We start from the raw sequence: 15941 nt of genomic DNA, 5'->3' as shown, positions 1-15941 counted from the left end.
GCAAGGAACAAAAGAGAAGAGACATGATTAGTACTGTCCTGCTGAGGACCAGGGGTCTTGGTTCCCTCTCACCATAGCAAGTTCTCTTAGACCAGAAGCTACATGGACTAAATGGAAAATTATTTTGTTTTGTTTCAAGTTGAACGACTGGCCTGGTTATTTCTTTCAGAAATCATTTCTCAAAGATCCTCATTTCTGGTATTAGGGCTGAGTCTTTGCTGAGGTTATTGGTTGATTCATGATTAAATCACACATTGCAGTGCTTGTTTCTCTCATATATGTGTAGCAGAAGCCCTGATTGCAATTAGAACTTTCAATATCAGTGAGACATTATAAGATGTTGGTAAGTGTTTAGACTTGATAATGACAATGTTTCTCTCAATCTTGTCAAATTATGGTGAAGGCTGTCGGGCACAGTGGCTCATGCCTGTAATCCTAGCGCTTTGGGAAGCCGAGGTAGGTGAATTGCCTGAGCTTAGGAGTTCGAGACCAGCCTGGGGAACCCAGTGAAACCAAGTCTCTATTGCAGTTTCCTCCTTATTGGGGTTTATTTGCCTTTTGCTCTAGATATCTAGATTTTGCTCTAGAAATAAGTGAAGTTGCCTTAATCTTGACCTAATGAAGACTGTTTGACAGAAAATGTGCAAATAAAAATAATAGGTCTTCTTAGCATAAACATTTAGGTGTTTTTGAAAAAAATTCCTCAGGGAAGTGCTTTTCCCCGTTTTCTTTTTCTTTCTTTCTTTCTTTTTTCTTTTTTCTTTTTTTTTTTGAGACAGAGTCTACCTCTGTAGCCCAGGCTGGAGTGCAATAGCACGATCTTGGCTCACTGCAACCTCCATCTCCTGGTTTCAAGCAATTCTCCTGCCTCTGTCTCCCGAGTAGCTGGAATTACAGGTGCCCACAACCATGCCTGGCTGATTTTTGTATTTTTAATAGAGATGGGGTTTCACCATGTTGGCCAGGCTGATCCCAAACTCCTGGCTTCAGGTGACCCACCCGTCTCGGCCTCCCACAGTGCTGGATTACAGGCGTGAGCCACCACGCCTGGCCAGCATTTACTTTATAACATTTTTGCAAAATGTTAAAATTTTAGATGGCTCTAAACTGGAAAAACCAAACTGAAGTTTCAGAGACCAAACTGGAAAAAAACATTTATTTTAGTATCATGATGAACATTATGAAAGGATCAGTCTCTTCACAAAGTGGAAATTGCTGTGTGTCCTGTTAAGAGGAAGGCTTCGTTGTGGTCTTCTTTTTTAGCAGGGCTCAAACATTCTGGGGTAGATCCTGAACCAGTGGGCTGCAGTTACAGGGAGAGAGTTGGTTCAGTTTTTAAGAACACTGAAATGAGCAGTACAGCTGCTCTTAAAGTGCCACTCTGTGCCCATCTGTCAGAGACTTTGGGAAGGTCTCCCTGCTTTGTGAGTAACCTCAGTCAGTCATCTGGCTTGGGGCTCTAGAATGGAAGGTTTGTGCTTCCATGGTTTATTTATTTATTTTTCTCTTTTTGTTTTCTTTTAAAATGCCATACTTTATGCCAGATGCTTCCATGATGTACATCAGGTGTCTTACAACTTAACTGAAAACTTAACTTGTAGTGTTCTCATTGCATTCTCGAGGTCTACCTCTCATTTTAGTATGTTAATTTGCTGTTAGATTTTCCCCCCTAAAATCTAATGCATCAGAGCAATTTTTAGTGTCTTAAAGACTTTTAAGGGACTTTTTCGCCTTAACTACCCAACGGTTTCAAATGATCTGCAAACAGAGCTCTAACCACTGGGCTATGAGCCATCAGGAGCCAGAAGACAAGGCAAGCAGAGCAGCTGGAATGCAGTTTCTCTACAGTCACCAGCAGACTGTGCTGGCCTGGCCATCTGGATGTGCAGGAGATATGGCAGAAAACAGACAGAAGGCCGCTTGGCCAGTCCTCAGCAGTCTGGGCTGGCCTGGCCCATCTGGACATATGGGAGATATGGCAGAAGACGGACAGAAGGCCACCCAGCCAGTTTTCACCATTACTTGGATAACATTTTGCTGCTGTCAGCCAGGGATAGCTTCTTCACATAATTGCCTGTCCTCTGTGTCTGGGTTCTCTCTGCTGAACTCATCCTGTGGTCTTCTGCCATCTCCACCACATGCAGTCTACATCTGCAATGATTTAGCCACACCTCTTCATTCAACAAGTACTTAGGGAGCACCTATGCTGTACTTGGCATTGGGCTTGGTGCTTGGGATAGGGTGATGAGCAAAAGAGATATGGTTCTTGCCTCCTGGAGCTTAACGCCTAGTAAGCAAGACGAACAAATCCCATGCGTAAGTTGTCATGACAGTCCTATCAAGGGAAATATGAGAGATTTAGATAGGGGAGCTAACTTAGATGGGAGTGAGTGGGCCAGGGCTGAGGGCATGCTTCATTGCCATGTGAACTTGAAGTCGTGGCCTAAAAGGTGAGAGCCCGGCGTGTTAAATAGACATCATCATTCTAGAAATACGATCTTTTCTTCCTGGATTCCTGGTCCATATTTCCGTTTTCTTCATGGCTCTCTCTATCATGGATTTTTGGTCTTAATTTCTCCTTACTAGACTCACTGCCCTGTGTGAGTGGCCATGTGGGCAGGTTTACCTCAACTAGTCCTTGAATTTATCACCTAATTGTTGTCCTCAGACCAGCCTGTCTACTCCTTCTCTCTGAGTCAACCCTCATTCTCCACCAGTTGGAAGTTTCTGTGTGAGGCTCTACCCCTTCATCAGATCCATCTGCACAGAGTGAGTGCTGTTGTAACATCTAAAACTCTGTAAGAAGCATTTAGAAAGAGGATGGACTTTGATGTTATTCAAATCTGAATTCAGATCATGACTCTATTAAATGTGTGACCCCAGACAGTTTGTTGGATCTTTCCAAACCTCACTGTCATTATCTGTAAAATTATTGTTGGTGTGTGGATTAGAAATAATGTGCGCCAACTAGCTGGCACATAGTTGGCATTCAGTGAAAGCAGTCATCCCTTGGTTGAGCTAGGAGGGAAAAGAATGACTTGCAATAATTTTGGAACAGCAACTGAAGATTGGGTTTGGAGAAAATTTCCACACACTTTCTTTGCCCTATGTATGACTGTGATGTACCATGATTTGCAGGCAGAAGACAAGGCAGATGTGTTGAATAAGGAACTCCTCTTAACCAAACAGAGGCTGGTGGAGACTGAAGAGGAGAAGAGGAAGCAAGAGGAAGAGACTGCCCAGGTAAAAGGAATATGTAGGCTTTTCTTTGCAAAGGTATGTGGGTAGGGAATTGATTAATACTATAAAAAATCAGGAAAATTAAATTTCTTCTAAATCAAAGGTGATGTTAAAGCAGTAATGTAAGTAATTGAGTGTACTTACTCAACATTTTTGTTCAACATTTCTGACATCTTTTTTTTTTTTGAAGTGTGTTAAAAGAGGAGGCAGTATTTCTACCCTTGAACAGCTTTTAGGAATTTGCCTTTACTGAGATATTTAGCAAGAGTGTTGAGTTTTCTCTAAGTTTAGTAACTTGGAATTATGATCCAAGAGCTTTGACGAATCTGCAAATTTTGTGTTGTATCTCCAGGACAAAGACTTCTCTAAAGTAGTTTATGAGCATTGTTAAACCAAAAGCCTACAGAGACCTCTGCTGGGAGTTGCCACACAGCCCCTGCCTCAATCAGTCACACTTCATTTTCCTGATTCACACCTTAAGGAGCATCAGTATTCCTGGCAAAGCTTTCAAACCTATTTCCTGGGGGAATATAAAGAAACCTTTTGAGAAGCAGCCTTGAAGTTAGCACCCTACACTCTTCATGGGAGCTGTAAGGCCAATTAGCCAGAAAATGCCACCAGTGCAGAGCAGTGTAGGACAGGGGCAGAGAGGCCTATCGGCCCAAGGAATTGGAGCTTTCCACTTCCCCAAGGAAGAACATGCTGCTTCATCAATGTTTTCTACCCCTGTCAGTCCCAGCCAGGGACCTGACACAGATTAGATTATGAGTCAGTTTCATCACAAACAATTGAAGTCTTCTGCCAAGAGTGTGTTTGAATTTTACTAATGTAGCTAACTTATAAAGTGAGGAAGCATCTCAAATCGTGATTAGCTTATTTTAATGTTTCATTTTGAGACATCAGTAATACTAAATTTAAAGCACAGCATAAAGCATTTCAAAGATCTACATCCAAGCAACCAGAAAAAAAGTTCCACTAAAGTTACATGTGGAGGAATGTGTCATTTAGCACCTTCCAGACTTTATAAAAAGTGTTCCATGGTTTCTTTTTCCTTGCAATCTGATTTAGTGAGTCTTTGGCATTTACAGCGGTCCACGATATATATTTTTTACCTACTCAAAAATTTTCAGGGGCTGATTACCCAGTTTTAGATTATTTAGGTTCCTTAATGGGTTTTGTTTTTTCTTTACTTCCTGCCATCTTTGGACCACTTAAGCTACTCTAGATGAGGACTAAAGCTCTTGGCAAATGAACTTAACCCAGGTTCTACCTGCTCCATGGTTCCATAGACGTATACTAGCCTGTAGGCAATTGATACCTAAAATGGGAAGGAATGTGACATTTGAATACTCACCTAGTATGTGGCAAGAACAATGCAAGATGCTTTGCACCCTCCCTCCCCTCCATGTGTGTCTGTGTGTGTGTCTGTCTGTGTGTGTGTAACTATTTTAATCATTATGGTACCCTTGTAAAATAGGGATTATTCTCATTTTCAGAGGAGGAAACTATGGCTTAGATAAATTTAGTGACCCTTGCTCAGAGACTCTCAGCCAGCCAAGTCTGTCCTAACATCAATGGGGCCTTATCATGGGAGGCAAGAAGGTTACTGTTTATGTCCTTAAATTGGGTCAGATAGAGAATAAAGATCAATATAAACCACGGAGTTTAGATCAGTGTAACTTACCAATTGCTTTTAGAATTTTAGAATCTAACAGATATGAAGAAATTCAGAAATCTAATGAGGAGTGCAGTTATAAATTGTAATAATTTATGAACTAGCAATTACAGAGTATACACCATTAATAATTTGAGATGCTGTACTGCAGAATGCATCTCTTTATTCTGATTATGTACTTAAAGTTTAAGCAGAGTTGTTTTTTGTTTGTTTCATTACTTGTTTGTTCAACAACTTGCAGAATTTAATTCTTTCCTTTGTATCTGGTAGCACCTGAGCTTTTCCATCACCTTCATTTTCCTATATGCCTAGAATTCTAGAGGTTCTGGGCCACAAAAATAACTGTGGTTATAACTATAGCATTCATAATTTAACATTTCAGTGACTGTAACAAGTACCTTCCATTATGTGTCACTTTAGCTCCTTCTAAAGTCAGTTTCTATAGTCCCTGAATCTCCTGTCCTTCTCAAAAGCTCTTATTTTCTTCCGTCTTTTCTAACTCTAGTCTCCAAAGCCTCTTGTTTCTGTCTCTAGAGAGGTAACAGCAGTAAAGGTAGACTATAAATAAGGAGGCCTATAATAATTTTTTTCAGTAATTTATAACATCAAGAGTAACAAATTTAGCATGCAGTATTGCCTTGATGTTTTGTTTTAGACTCTTATAAGGATAAAGATAGCTTCAGAATGGACACTTATTTAGCAACATGTTTAGAAGTAGCATAAGCAATTTTATAATGGTGTTGCTCATATGTCTCATATTTTATAGAAAAGAAAGTAAGGTTTCTGCATCTCTGGAGATGATTGACTTTTTCAGATTATCAAGATGCACCTTCTATGAAGATAATTTATATAGTTAACATTGTTACCATTGTTACTGAGTATGAATCAGACAGACTTGAATATAGATGTTTATGAAAATTTATTAAGATTTTGGCTGAATCCTGATATTTCTCATTCTGTTCTTTCTAGCTAAAAGAAGTCTTCAGGAAACAGCTAGAGAAGGCAGAATATGAAATAAAGAAGACTACAGCTATCATTGCTGAGTATAAACAGGTAATGTACCTCTGTGGCACATAGAGCTAGTTATAGTTTGCTGCTATAAAAGTAATTTTTTAATTTTTTTTTTGCTTGAGGCCAGGAGTTTGAGACTAGCCTGAGTGGCATAGCAGGATCCCATCTCTACAAAGAAAAAAATTTTTTAATTAGCCAGGCATAGTGGCGTGTGCCTATAGTCCCAGCTACCTGGGAGGCTGAGGCAGGAGGATCACTTGTACCTAGGAGTTTGAGGCTGCAGTAAACTATGACTGCACCACTGCACTACAGCCTGGACAACAGAGCAAGACCCTATCTCTAAAATAAATAAATAAATAAATAAATAAATAAATAAATAAATAATTATTGTTGTTTTTCTTTGGGAAAGAAATATTTTTGTTTTTAAAGTTTCCAGAATAGTTTTCCAGATTTATTAAATTTAGTGACTCACTCTCTCCTTTGAAGCAGACAGTGGTTGGACATACCTATTACTTATAGCTTATTACTTATAACTGATAACTTGGGAGGTCTAACTGACCAAAACAATCTATTGGTTGTTTACAATGTTGGGTAGATTTAGAGGAACAGAAAACCTTTTGATGACTACTGAGATCCTGTTTCTGCCTTACTCAGATGCTAATTTCCAGTAGATCACACTCGGAACACCTGCCTCTTTGCAAAGTTTAGTTATTGTATTAAATGGCAGTAGCTGGGGGATCAGTGTATCCTTTGCTCCCACAGTACAGAATGTGGTAGGCACTCTTTTTCCCACATGGCTATGTGGCCTTCCCCTCTGCAGGCCAGTGCTAGCAGGAAGCTTTCTATTGTGAACCTTAAAATGCTTTTAACAAAGGGCTCATCTTCTTGAGGATGTTTCTGACCCCATCACCAGAATGGTGTCAGAAAGCCCCCCTTTCCTGGTATCTACTGGTACCTTCCTGTCCTTCCTGTTGGCTGGACATGGCAAGGACTCCTCTCATTGCTGAGACCCTGCGTGATCTGTTCAAATTCCAGGTTTCTAGAATTAATTAAAGTACCATATGCCATCTTCTCATCTAAGGATTTCCCTGGGGTCTTCTACTTCACATAGGACTCTGAAGTCTGATACTTACTTTTTTTAAAAAATGTGGTTTTTTTGCTTATAAATTAAATTTGTGTTCTTGTGGAAAATTAGAATAGTGCAGAGAAGCACAAAGAAAACAAATCTCCCTCAATCTTTCTAGCTAGAGATAATCATTGTAATATATTGAATATGCATTGTTGCTATACAAATGCTTTATAAATAAATTTATAATATATATAAACAGGATGAATTGTATTGTTTATCCTGTTTTTTTGTAACTAGCTTTAGTTCACTTAATACATTATGAACATCTTTCCATAAGGAATCTGCATACTCGCGGAGGACTGAGAAATAAAACTTTAGAGCTATTTTACTTTTCTATGATAATCAACATATGTTTATTTAATGCCTTCTCTCTGTGAGGCTTAATACTTTGACAGACAAAAAGATGAATGAATTCAAGTTTTTTTCTCTAGAAGCTTATCATATAATGTGGAGATAATACCTATGTAGAAATAAGAGGAAAGGAAACTTATTATGTGTGGGAAATGAATCCTTTTGAGCTGCGCTTCAAAGGCTAGGTGAGACTTGGATCTGTAGAGATAAAGAAGACAAAGAAGAGGATGGAAATGGTAGAAAAGAGGGAACAGGATGTGCAAAGGCATGGAAGTAGATTAGTGAAGAGAAAAATAATTCATTTGGTAAGAGATTCCAGTACAAAAGAGAAGCAAAGGGACGTTAGGGTCCAGATCAAGGAAAGATCCGGGGCTAAGCTTGGGACCTTGGATTTTATTTTGTTTGTGGTAGGACCTTTTTGAGCAGTAAAGTGGCATAATCAAAGACGTATTATTGGCACTAATCTGTCCCAGTAAGAAATGTGGAACCAAGGAGACAGACCACAAATACCAGAGTCCAAGTAAGAAGAACCAGGTCCCTGAATTCACAAAAGACAGTCTTTTTTTTTTTTTTTTTTTTTGCTAGACAAGAGAAAACCTTGAAGGTGATCTGAGATGTTGAATGTGGGCATCTAGGAGAAGAGGTGGTAGACATTAACCAATATAAGGAACATTAAAGACCATGTGTTGTGGAATTTCCCATCGCTACAAATGCATATTTTTCATTGCCAGATTATGCCATGGATGGCCACCAAATGCAGCACTCTTCAGATAGTAATCCTGGGGACTATTCTTGAATATTATCTGGCAAGCCCTTGAAATAACGCAAAAGGCAACAGACCCATCTGTTTGAAGATAATTAGGATATAAGACACAATCTAAATGTATTCTATAGTTGGAACATAGCTATTACTGGCTCTGTGCATAATGTTTTGGTTTATTTAAAAGGGTTTAAGGTTTGCAGAATCTACCATGGTAATCTCTTCTTTTTAACATCAGTCAGTACAGTCCTACTAATGGTTCCTCAGGCTTGGATCTGGAGAATTGGAATGAAACTCAACAAACTACACTCAGCAAGCAAGCCCTCATCTCCAGAGCTATTTTTGAGTAAATTGGGATTGTTTTTTAACGTATGTTTTGATAATAGAGGTAGACCATATATGTTTTTAGCCAAAATTGTACTTTAAAATTTCACATCCCCTGTTTTTCCATCTTTGTTTTGTTTTGTTTTGTTTTGTTTTTTGTGAGACAAGGTCTTGCTCCGTCACCCAGGCTGGAATGCAGTGATACAGTGGCCTGAACACAGCTCACTGCAGCCTTGACCTCCTGGGCTCAAGCTATCCTCCCACCTTTCATCCACTTTTCTAAAATAAAAGATTCTTATTTCAGGCAATGGATTTGAATATCCAGTTTCTATTTCTACCATCTATCTATTTCTACCGTTTCTTTTATTTTTCTACCATTTCTAATACTTATTAGCACCTTATTTCAGAATCGAAAATAATAATAATAGATTTTATTTAATGTACGCTTACTATTGGCCAGGTGCTATGCTAACCCCTTTGCATACTTTTTTTCCACTTGATTGCTATAGCACAGCACTTTTTAGTCACGAGAAAACTGAGTCTTGGAAAGATTAATGACTTTGCCCAAGCTCACAAAGCTATAAAGAAATGGAGTTTGCTTTAAACTCACATTTAACTCCAGCAGCTAAGCTTTTAATTTCTATGCTGTGTTGCCAAACCTACTTAATAAGAGTTTTAGTCTGTATTAAGGTATTTTTCCTAATGTTATGCCTCCCGTAGTCCCCCACCCTTCCACCAGGCCCCAGTGTGTGATGTTCCCCTCCCTATGTCTATGTGTTCTCATTGTTCAACTCCCACTTATGAGTGAGAACATCACTCTGCCACTTCTTAAGGAAACTTTTGTGATTGAAAACAGGTTCTTTCTGTGACAGTAGACAGGAGATATTTCTGTCTAGAATTCTTTTCATCAAGATTTTCTCAGCATACTAACTTGCAGAAAGTGAATACTCAGCAAAGATTCTATAGGTTAATTCCAAAAGTGAAGCCAGGAATTCACTTGAACCAGTCACAGAAGGCTAGTGGCAGAAAGAATCCAAATCTACCCCCTGTATGTTTCTACTAATTAAGGTAGAGTATGCTTTACATATGGAACGTTCCGGCTTTCTGCTGCTCATTTCCCAAATGACTGGCATTTGCAGTGCTATTCATTTGCAAAATTCCTTCTAGGATCAGATGTGCTAGAGTAACATATGAATTGATAAGTAGTTATGTGTACATGCTGCAAGAGTTCTGTTTTCTAGTAAAAGACTCTTTTCTCATCCTTAGATCTGTTCACAGTTGAGTACCAGGCTGGAGAAACAGCAAGCAGCCAGCAAGGAGGAGCTGGAAGTGGTAAAGGTAAGGAGGGAAATCGTTGTGTGATAAAATTTATTTCAAAGTCCCACAGGCTTGTAAGTACCCAAAAGAATCCCCAACACCACCATTTTTATTAAAGGATTTATTAATAGGAATTATGGAGACTAGGATACCTGTCTTCTGACTGGGTGTGATTGTCTTCCCTGCCAGCTGAAAGGTTATGATGTTCCCACAAATCATGTGGACTGTCAGAGGCAGCTAACATGAAAGGAGGTGGAATTTGACATTGTCACAAGAAGCCCCAGAGCTTGAGATGAGCCATGTAGCTTTCTTTGGTGGTGTGAACCTGAGAACCCTCAGCAGCCCACATCTGACTGAGCCTGCATTGATGTGGCTTCAGTATGGGACTCAGTAGGATCATCCCGTCACTCTCTTTATAAGTAAACACCATGGGCAATGTAGAACTTAGCTGGAAAAACATGTGTTGGGTAACTGATTCTTGCACTAAGTTTTAGAGGTTTATTTTTGAAGAAAACCTGTGGCATTTGTTTACTTGCTGCCCCCTGGTGGCAAAATGCATTATGTTGCTGCTCTATTTGAAAAAAACAGATTGCTTATTCCATAGAAACAACAGTAAACCAATGAATTGGTATTCTTAAGAGGCAGTGTTGTCACAGTCAACTTTTGGGACCAGTGTTACAGAAACCTGACATCATCTTATTTGAATATGTTCAGGTTTCGTACTAGTAAATAAATGTGTATTAAGTAATTTAGCATATAATTTAACAATCTTGAAAAGTGATTTAACCTTTCTAAGCTTCATTTTGTGTTCTATAAAATGGAGATAACATTACCTGCCTCATAAAATCATTCTGAATGTTAAATAAGATAATGACTATAAAGTATATGGTGTATATAAAGTGCTTAGATTAGTATCTGACATACAAGACCTTGTATTCCAAAAGTATTTTCTTCTTACTCATATTACAAAATATGAATCAGAGATTTAGTGAGTATAGGGTTTGGTGGTCTCCCTCTCTGATGAGATAAAATTTGATGTTTGTATCTTCCCTTTCTGGTCTACCTTTGCACTTCTTTCTAGTTAGCACTTATCACTCTTTGTACATTATAGGCATACTGACCAAGATTCAGTTGATGAAGTGTCGTGGTGTAAAGGGGTTATCTATCCTGAAGTGAATTTTCTTTTTTATTTCTTCTTAAAAAAAAAAAAAAAAACAAAGGGGGATACATGTGCAGAAGGTGCAGGTTTGTTACATAGGTATACATGTGCCATGGTGGTTTGCTATGCCTGTTAACCCGTCCTCTAAGTTCCCTCCCTTCAGTCCCCATCCCCAACAACAGGCCCTGGTGAGTGTTGTTCCCCTCGTCTGTGCCCATGTGTTCTCAGTGTTGAACTGAAATCTTTATGGAAATAACAAAATGAGAATTTATATTGATTACTCACTGAAGGTTTTACTGAGCATACACTATGCGCATAGCTATTAGACTGCCATTTTGTTATAGAAATTACCCATGAAAAGGAGCTTAAAATTTTCCTGTAGGACAAGTTACACATGCAAATTAAGAACTTAGGAAGCAGTTCAAGGGAGCTCAGCTGGGCCAGGTGCAGTGGCTAACGCCGGTAATCCCAGCACTTTGGGAGGCTGAAGTGGGCAGATCACTTGACGTCAGGAGTTCAAGACCAGCCTGGCCATCATGGTGAAACCCTGTCTCTACTAAAAATAACAAAAATTAGCCAGGCATAGTGGCTCACACCTGTTATCTCAGCTACTCGGGAGGCTGAGGCAAGAGAATCACTTGAACCCAGGAGGCGGAGGTTGCAGTGAGCCAAGATTGTGCCACTGTACTCCAGCCTGAGCAGCAGAGTGAGATTCCATCTCAAAAAAACAAAAAACAAAAAAAAGTGCTAAGCTGGATCACACTGACAATCAGCGTCGCAGAGAAAACAAAATCATGAGAACTATAGACCAAAAAAGCAGAGTGGATAGAAATTAGTTAGAGAGAAGTGTTTAAAAAGAACATTATAGAAGAAATGATGTGAGTGAAGACCCAAACATAGGAATGAGTGTGGCTTTATCATCAATAAAAAAGAAGATATACTGTCTTTTTAAAAAAATTATATTAATGATAAATGATTATCATTAATCGTTTAATCATAAATGAGTATTAATACTCATTTTAGGAATGAGTGTTTCAGTGTCTCATTACAGAGAGTGATGTGGTTAGAATATGTATTAAGGAACAGAGGAAAATATTGGCTAAGTAGGTGAGACTGCCTAATGAAAGTCCATGACATTCAAGAAGAGGAATATAAACTTGTCTTAGCCAGAATAAAGAACAACTAGGCTCATGCCTGTCATTCCAACACTTTGGGGAGGCCTAGGTGGCGGATCACTTGAGTCCAGGAGTTCAAGACCAGCCTGGGCAACTTGGTGAAACCCCGTCTCTACAAAAAATACAAAAATTAGCTGGATGTGATGGCATGCATCTGTAGTCCTAGCTCCTCAGGAGGCTGAGGTGGGAGGATTGCTTGAGCCCAGGAGGCTGAAGCTGCAGTGAACTGTGAGCATGCCATGGCACTCCAGCCTGGGTGACAGACCCTGGTACAAAATTTAAAAAAATAAAAAAGACAGTATATCTTCTTTTTTATTGATGATAAAGCCACAAACAGGTAATTCATTTGATCAAGGTTACACAGCTAGTAGAACCAGGATTTAAGCCTGGAAGTCAGACTCTAAAGTCAGTAACATTAGCCGTTAGACTATACCACCTCCCGTTTCTCTAGTGCTTCTTCCTATCTCATTTGGTATGATAAATAGCTTTTGTTTTTTTCAGTTTCCTATAATAACCTTCTTTTGTCATGATCACACCCCAGTTCATCCTTTACACTATAATCAGAATGAGTGTTCCCAAATATAAAGTGATATTTGACTATCATTCTGTGTATCAATGCAGAATTAGATTGGCCACATATAGGGAACCCAGAATAGCATTGGCTTAACCATAAAAGGTGTTGATTATTTTACATAAAAGCAGCTTAGGACTAGAAAGGTATACCCTTGGTGTCATTAGTAACCCAAGCTAATCAGTCATTAGTGACCCACATCTTCATGTGGACTTCTATCCTCAAGGTCACCTAGAAACCAATCCTTTCTTTTTTTTTTTTTTTTTTTTTGCTTCTTCTTTTTTTTTTTTTTTTTTTTTTTTGAGACGGAGTCTTGCCCTGTTGCCCAGTCTGGAGTACAATGGCACAATCTCAGCTCACTGCAACCTCTGCCTCCCGGGTTCAAGAGATTCTCCTGCCTCAGCCTCCCGAGTAGCTGGGATTACAGGCACGCACCTCCACGGCCAGCTAATTTTTGTATTTTTAGTAGAAAAATACAAAATACATGGTTCACCATGTTGGCCAAGCTGATCTCGAACTCCTGACCTTGTGTCCCACCCACCTCAGCCTCCCAAAGTGCTAGGATTACAGGCGTGAGCTGCCGCGCCCAGCCCAAAACCAATCCTTTCAACTAGAGCTCCCACCATCACACCCATACTCTAGGGCAGAATTTTAGTCCGAAAGGAGATGCAGGATATAAAGGCCTCATTCATCTGGGTGAGCTCTTTCTAAGCAGGCTTCTTAGAAGCTCCCCTCTAAACTTCTGCTTACATAGCAGCTTTGAGGGAATTTAGGGAGTGTCACCTTTTATCTAGACACACTGCCAGCTCAAATAAACTCAGGGTCTGTTAGGAAGAAGGAGAAATGGATATTGGGTGAGAATCAGCAGTATCCATCACATTTTAGCAGGTCTGCCAAACTGCAGCTCTGTCAAACTTATTGCTCTATCTTTGACATGTAGCACCGGGCTCGGTAGAGTAAATGAATGCATTTTCTGTAGGATAAAATCAGAATTCAGCAACATGGTATTTAAGGACCTTTATGACCCGGGCACAGAGATCTCTCATCTCGCTCATTGTTGAATCACTTTCTGCTTAAGCCATTTTGAATTCTTTGAAGTTATCTGAAGGTGCTATGTCTTTGCACATGGAGGTGTTCTCTTTGCTGAAATGTCATCCTCCCTCTTATGTGATCAATCTATTTCTTCATGTGGTTCAACCTAATAAAATTACTTAGCCAACTCAGTAAATTTTTAATCATTTAAGACTCAGATCAAAAGCTATTTAACATTTTTAGTCAACAGTAAACACACAACAAATATTTACAATATGCCTATACTGGGCTAATTATTCTCAGAGGTTCTTAAGTAACAGAATGACAAGTTTTGTTTTTTCATGTCTAATGAATATTAATGAACAGGAATACAAAGAGTAGATTATGGATGGGATGAGAAGGAAGCCAGTGAGTACTGAGAAGGCGACCCTTAGGGATTCAGCCTGGAATGGCAAGAGCTCAGACATGTCAGAGGAGAAAATTTTTTTTTTTTTTCTTTTTGAGACGGAGTCTTGCTCTGTCGCCAGGCTGTAGTGCAGTGGTGCGATCTCGGCTCACTGCAATTCTCGCCTCCTGGGTTCACACGATTCTGCTGCCTCAGCCTCCCAAGTAGTTGGGACTATAGGTGCGCACCATCATGCCCAGCTAATTTTTGTAGTTTTAGTAGAGACGGGGTTTCACCATGTTGTCCAGGTTGGTCTGGATCTCGACCTCGTGATCCACTCACCTTGGCCTCCCAAAGTTCTGGTATTACAGGCGTGAGCCACTGCACCCGGCCCAAGAGGAAGAAGTTAATGGTCAACTGGACATAGGATGAAAGAGAAGCTAATGAAAAGATGATCCAAAGTCTTCAGGCCCAAATGGTGGAGACATGCCCAGTGGCACAGAAGTGTGGTGGAGACTTGCTTTTTGTGTGTGAAGAGAGGAGGATGGGCATGGTGATGGACACATGGAGCTTGTTGTAGCAGTAGGGCATCAAAGTAGAAATAGCGTGTAATATCTTTTACCTCTACTGAATTATTTTTTAAAATACTTTAAGAAAACAACAGCACTATTGTCTGGAAAACAGCTGCTGTTGTTCAGTGCTATGTGCCCAATTGGCAATCTGGGCATGTGGTAGTTACTTTTTTTTTTTTTTCCCCTGAGATGGTGTCTTATTCTGTCACCCAGGCTGGAGTGCAGTAGTGCAATCTCAGCTCACTGCAACCTCCACCTCCCGGGTTCAAGCGATTCTCCTGCCTCAGCTTCCCGAGTAGCTGGGACTATAGGCACATGCCACTACACCTGGCTAATTTTTTGTATTTTTAGTAGAGATGGGGTTTCACCATGTTAGCCAAGCTGGTCTCAATCTCCTGACTTTGTGATCCGCGCACCTCAGCCTCTCAAAGTGCTGGGATTACAGGCATGAGCCACTGCACCAGGCTGGAGTTACTTTTATTACTTTAAACAATAGGGGTCCTCTTTGCTTAAAACTCAACAACAGAACATGTGCTTTGTTGCAAGGGTAGATTTAGGCTAGTCATGATGTCCTCAGTCTACTGTACGCAAGTTCTTTAAACTCTGAGTTTCTTTCTTTATGAAATGAGGATGATGATAGTGCTTACTTACAGAGTTGCTTTAGGATTAGTAAAATACTACAAGTAAAGCATTTGGTGTGGTGCTTGGCATCTAGTAAGAATAATGATAGCATAAAATTTCTAGAACAGATTTCAAAGAGATGCTACTTTCTATTTCTAGGGTATTTCTAGAGATACTTCAGGAAAAAGGAGCACCCATCTTGGATAGCTGGGTTCGGGCTGACTAATGATTTTGATTGCAGCACAAGAAAAATAACCTTCAGAAATGGGCCTGCATTCATGACAATAAACAGCATCTAAAAAGTCATATATTGTTTCAGAAAGTGATTTAGCCTATGGAATACAGCTTGATGTTGGTTGTCTCTTTTGGATACTTTAGGGTAAGATGATGGCATGCAAACACTGCAGTGACATTTTCAGCAAGGAGGGTGCTTTGAAACTAGCAGCCACAAGCAGAGAGGACCAGGGAATTGAAACGGATGATGAGAAGGACTCACTTAAGAAGCAGCTGAGAGAGATGGAACTGGAACTGGCACAAACCAAACTGCAGTTGGTGGAGGCCAAGTGTAAAATTCAGGTTGGTGATTTGATAAAAGGACAAGAAGAAAGAATAAACAATT

At 39.7% G+C, this 15941-nt stretch overlaps 1 protein-coding gene across 17 annotated transcripts in view; it reads left to right on the top strand.

Annotated features, from left to right (window-relative positions):
* RABGAP1L (RAB GTPase activating protein 1 like) overlaps positions 1-15941 on the top strand; it is a 786378-nt gene that overhangs the window by 764008 nt on the left and 6429 nt on the right. For 16 of the 17 annotated variants that reach the window (XR_004181472.1, XM_031661559.1, XM_031662303.1 and 13 more), the window contains 4 exons: positions 3139-3243; positions 5885-5968; positions 9757-9828; positions 15701-15898. Coding sequence is in view for 15 of the 17 variants with exons in the window: in XM_031661559.1 (XP_031517419.1) it covers positions 3139-3243; positions 5885-5968; positions 9757-9828; positions 15701-15898 (459 nt within the window). In the remaining 2 variants the exon portion in view is untranslated. Of the gene's footprint in view, positions 1-3138; positions 3244-5884; positions 5969-9756; positions 9829-15700; positions 15899-15941 lie in introns of those variants that run through there. The other variant, XR_004181455.1, reaches the window with a different exon arrangement.

Source organism: Papio anubis, chromosome 1 (assembly GCF_008728515.1).
Source record: "Papio anubis isolate 15944 chromosome 1, Panubis1.0, whole genome shotgun sequence".
Taxonomy (NCBI): Eukaryota; Metazoa; Chordata; class Mammalia; order Primates; family Cercopithecidae; genus Papio; species Papio anubis.
This window is presented reverse-complemented; position numbering and strand designations above follow the sequence as displayed.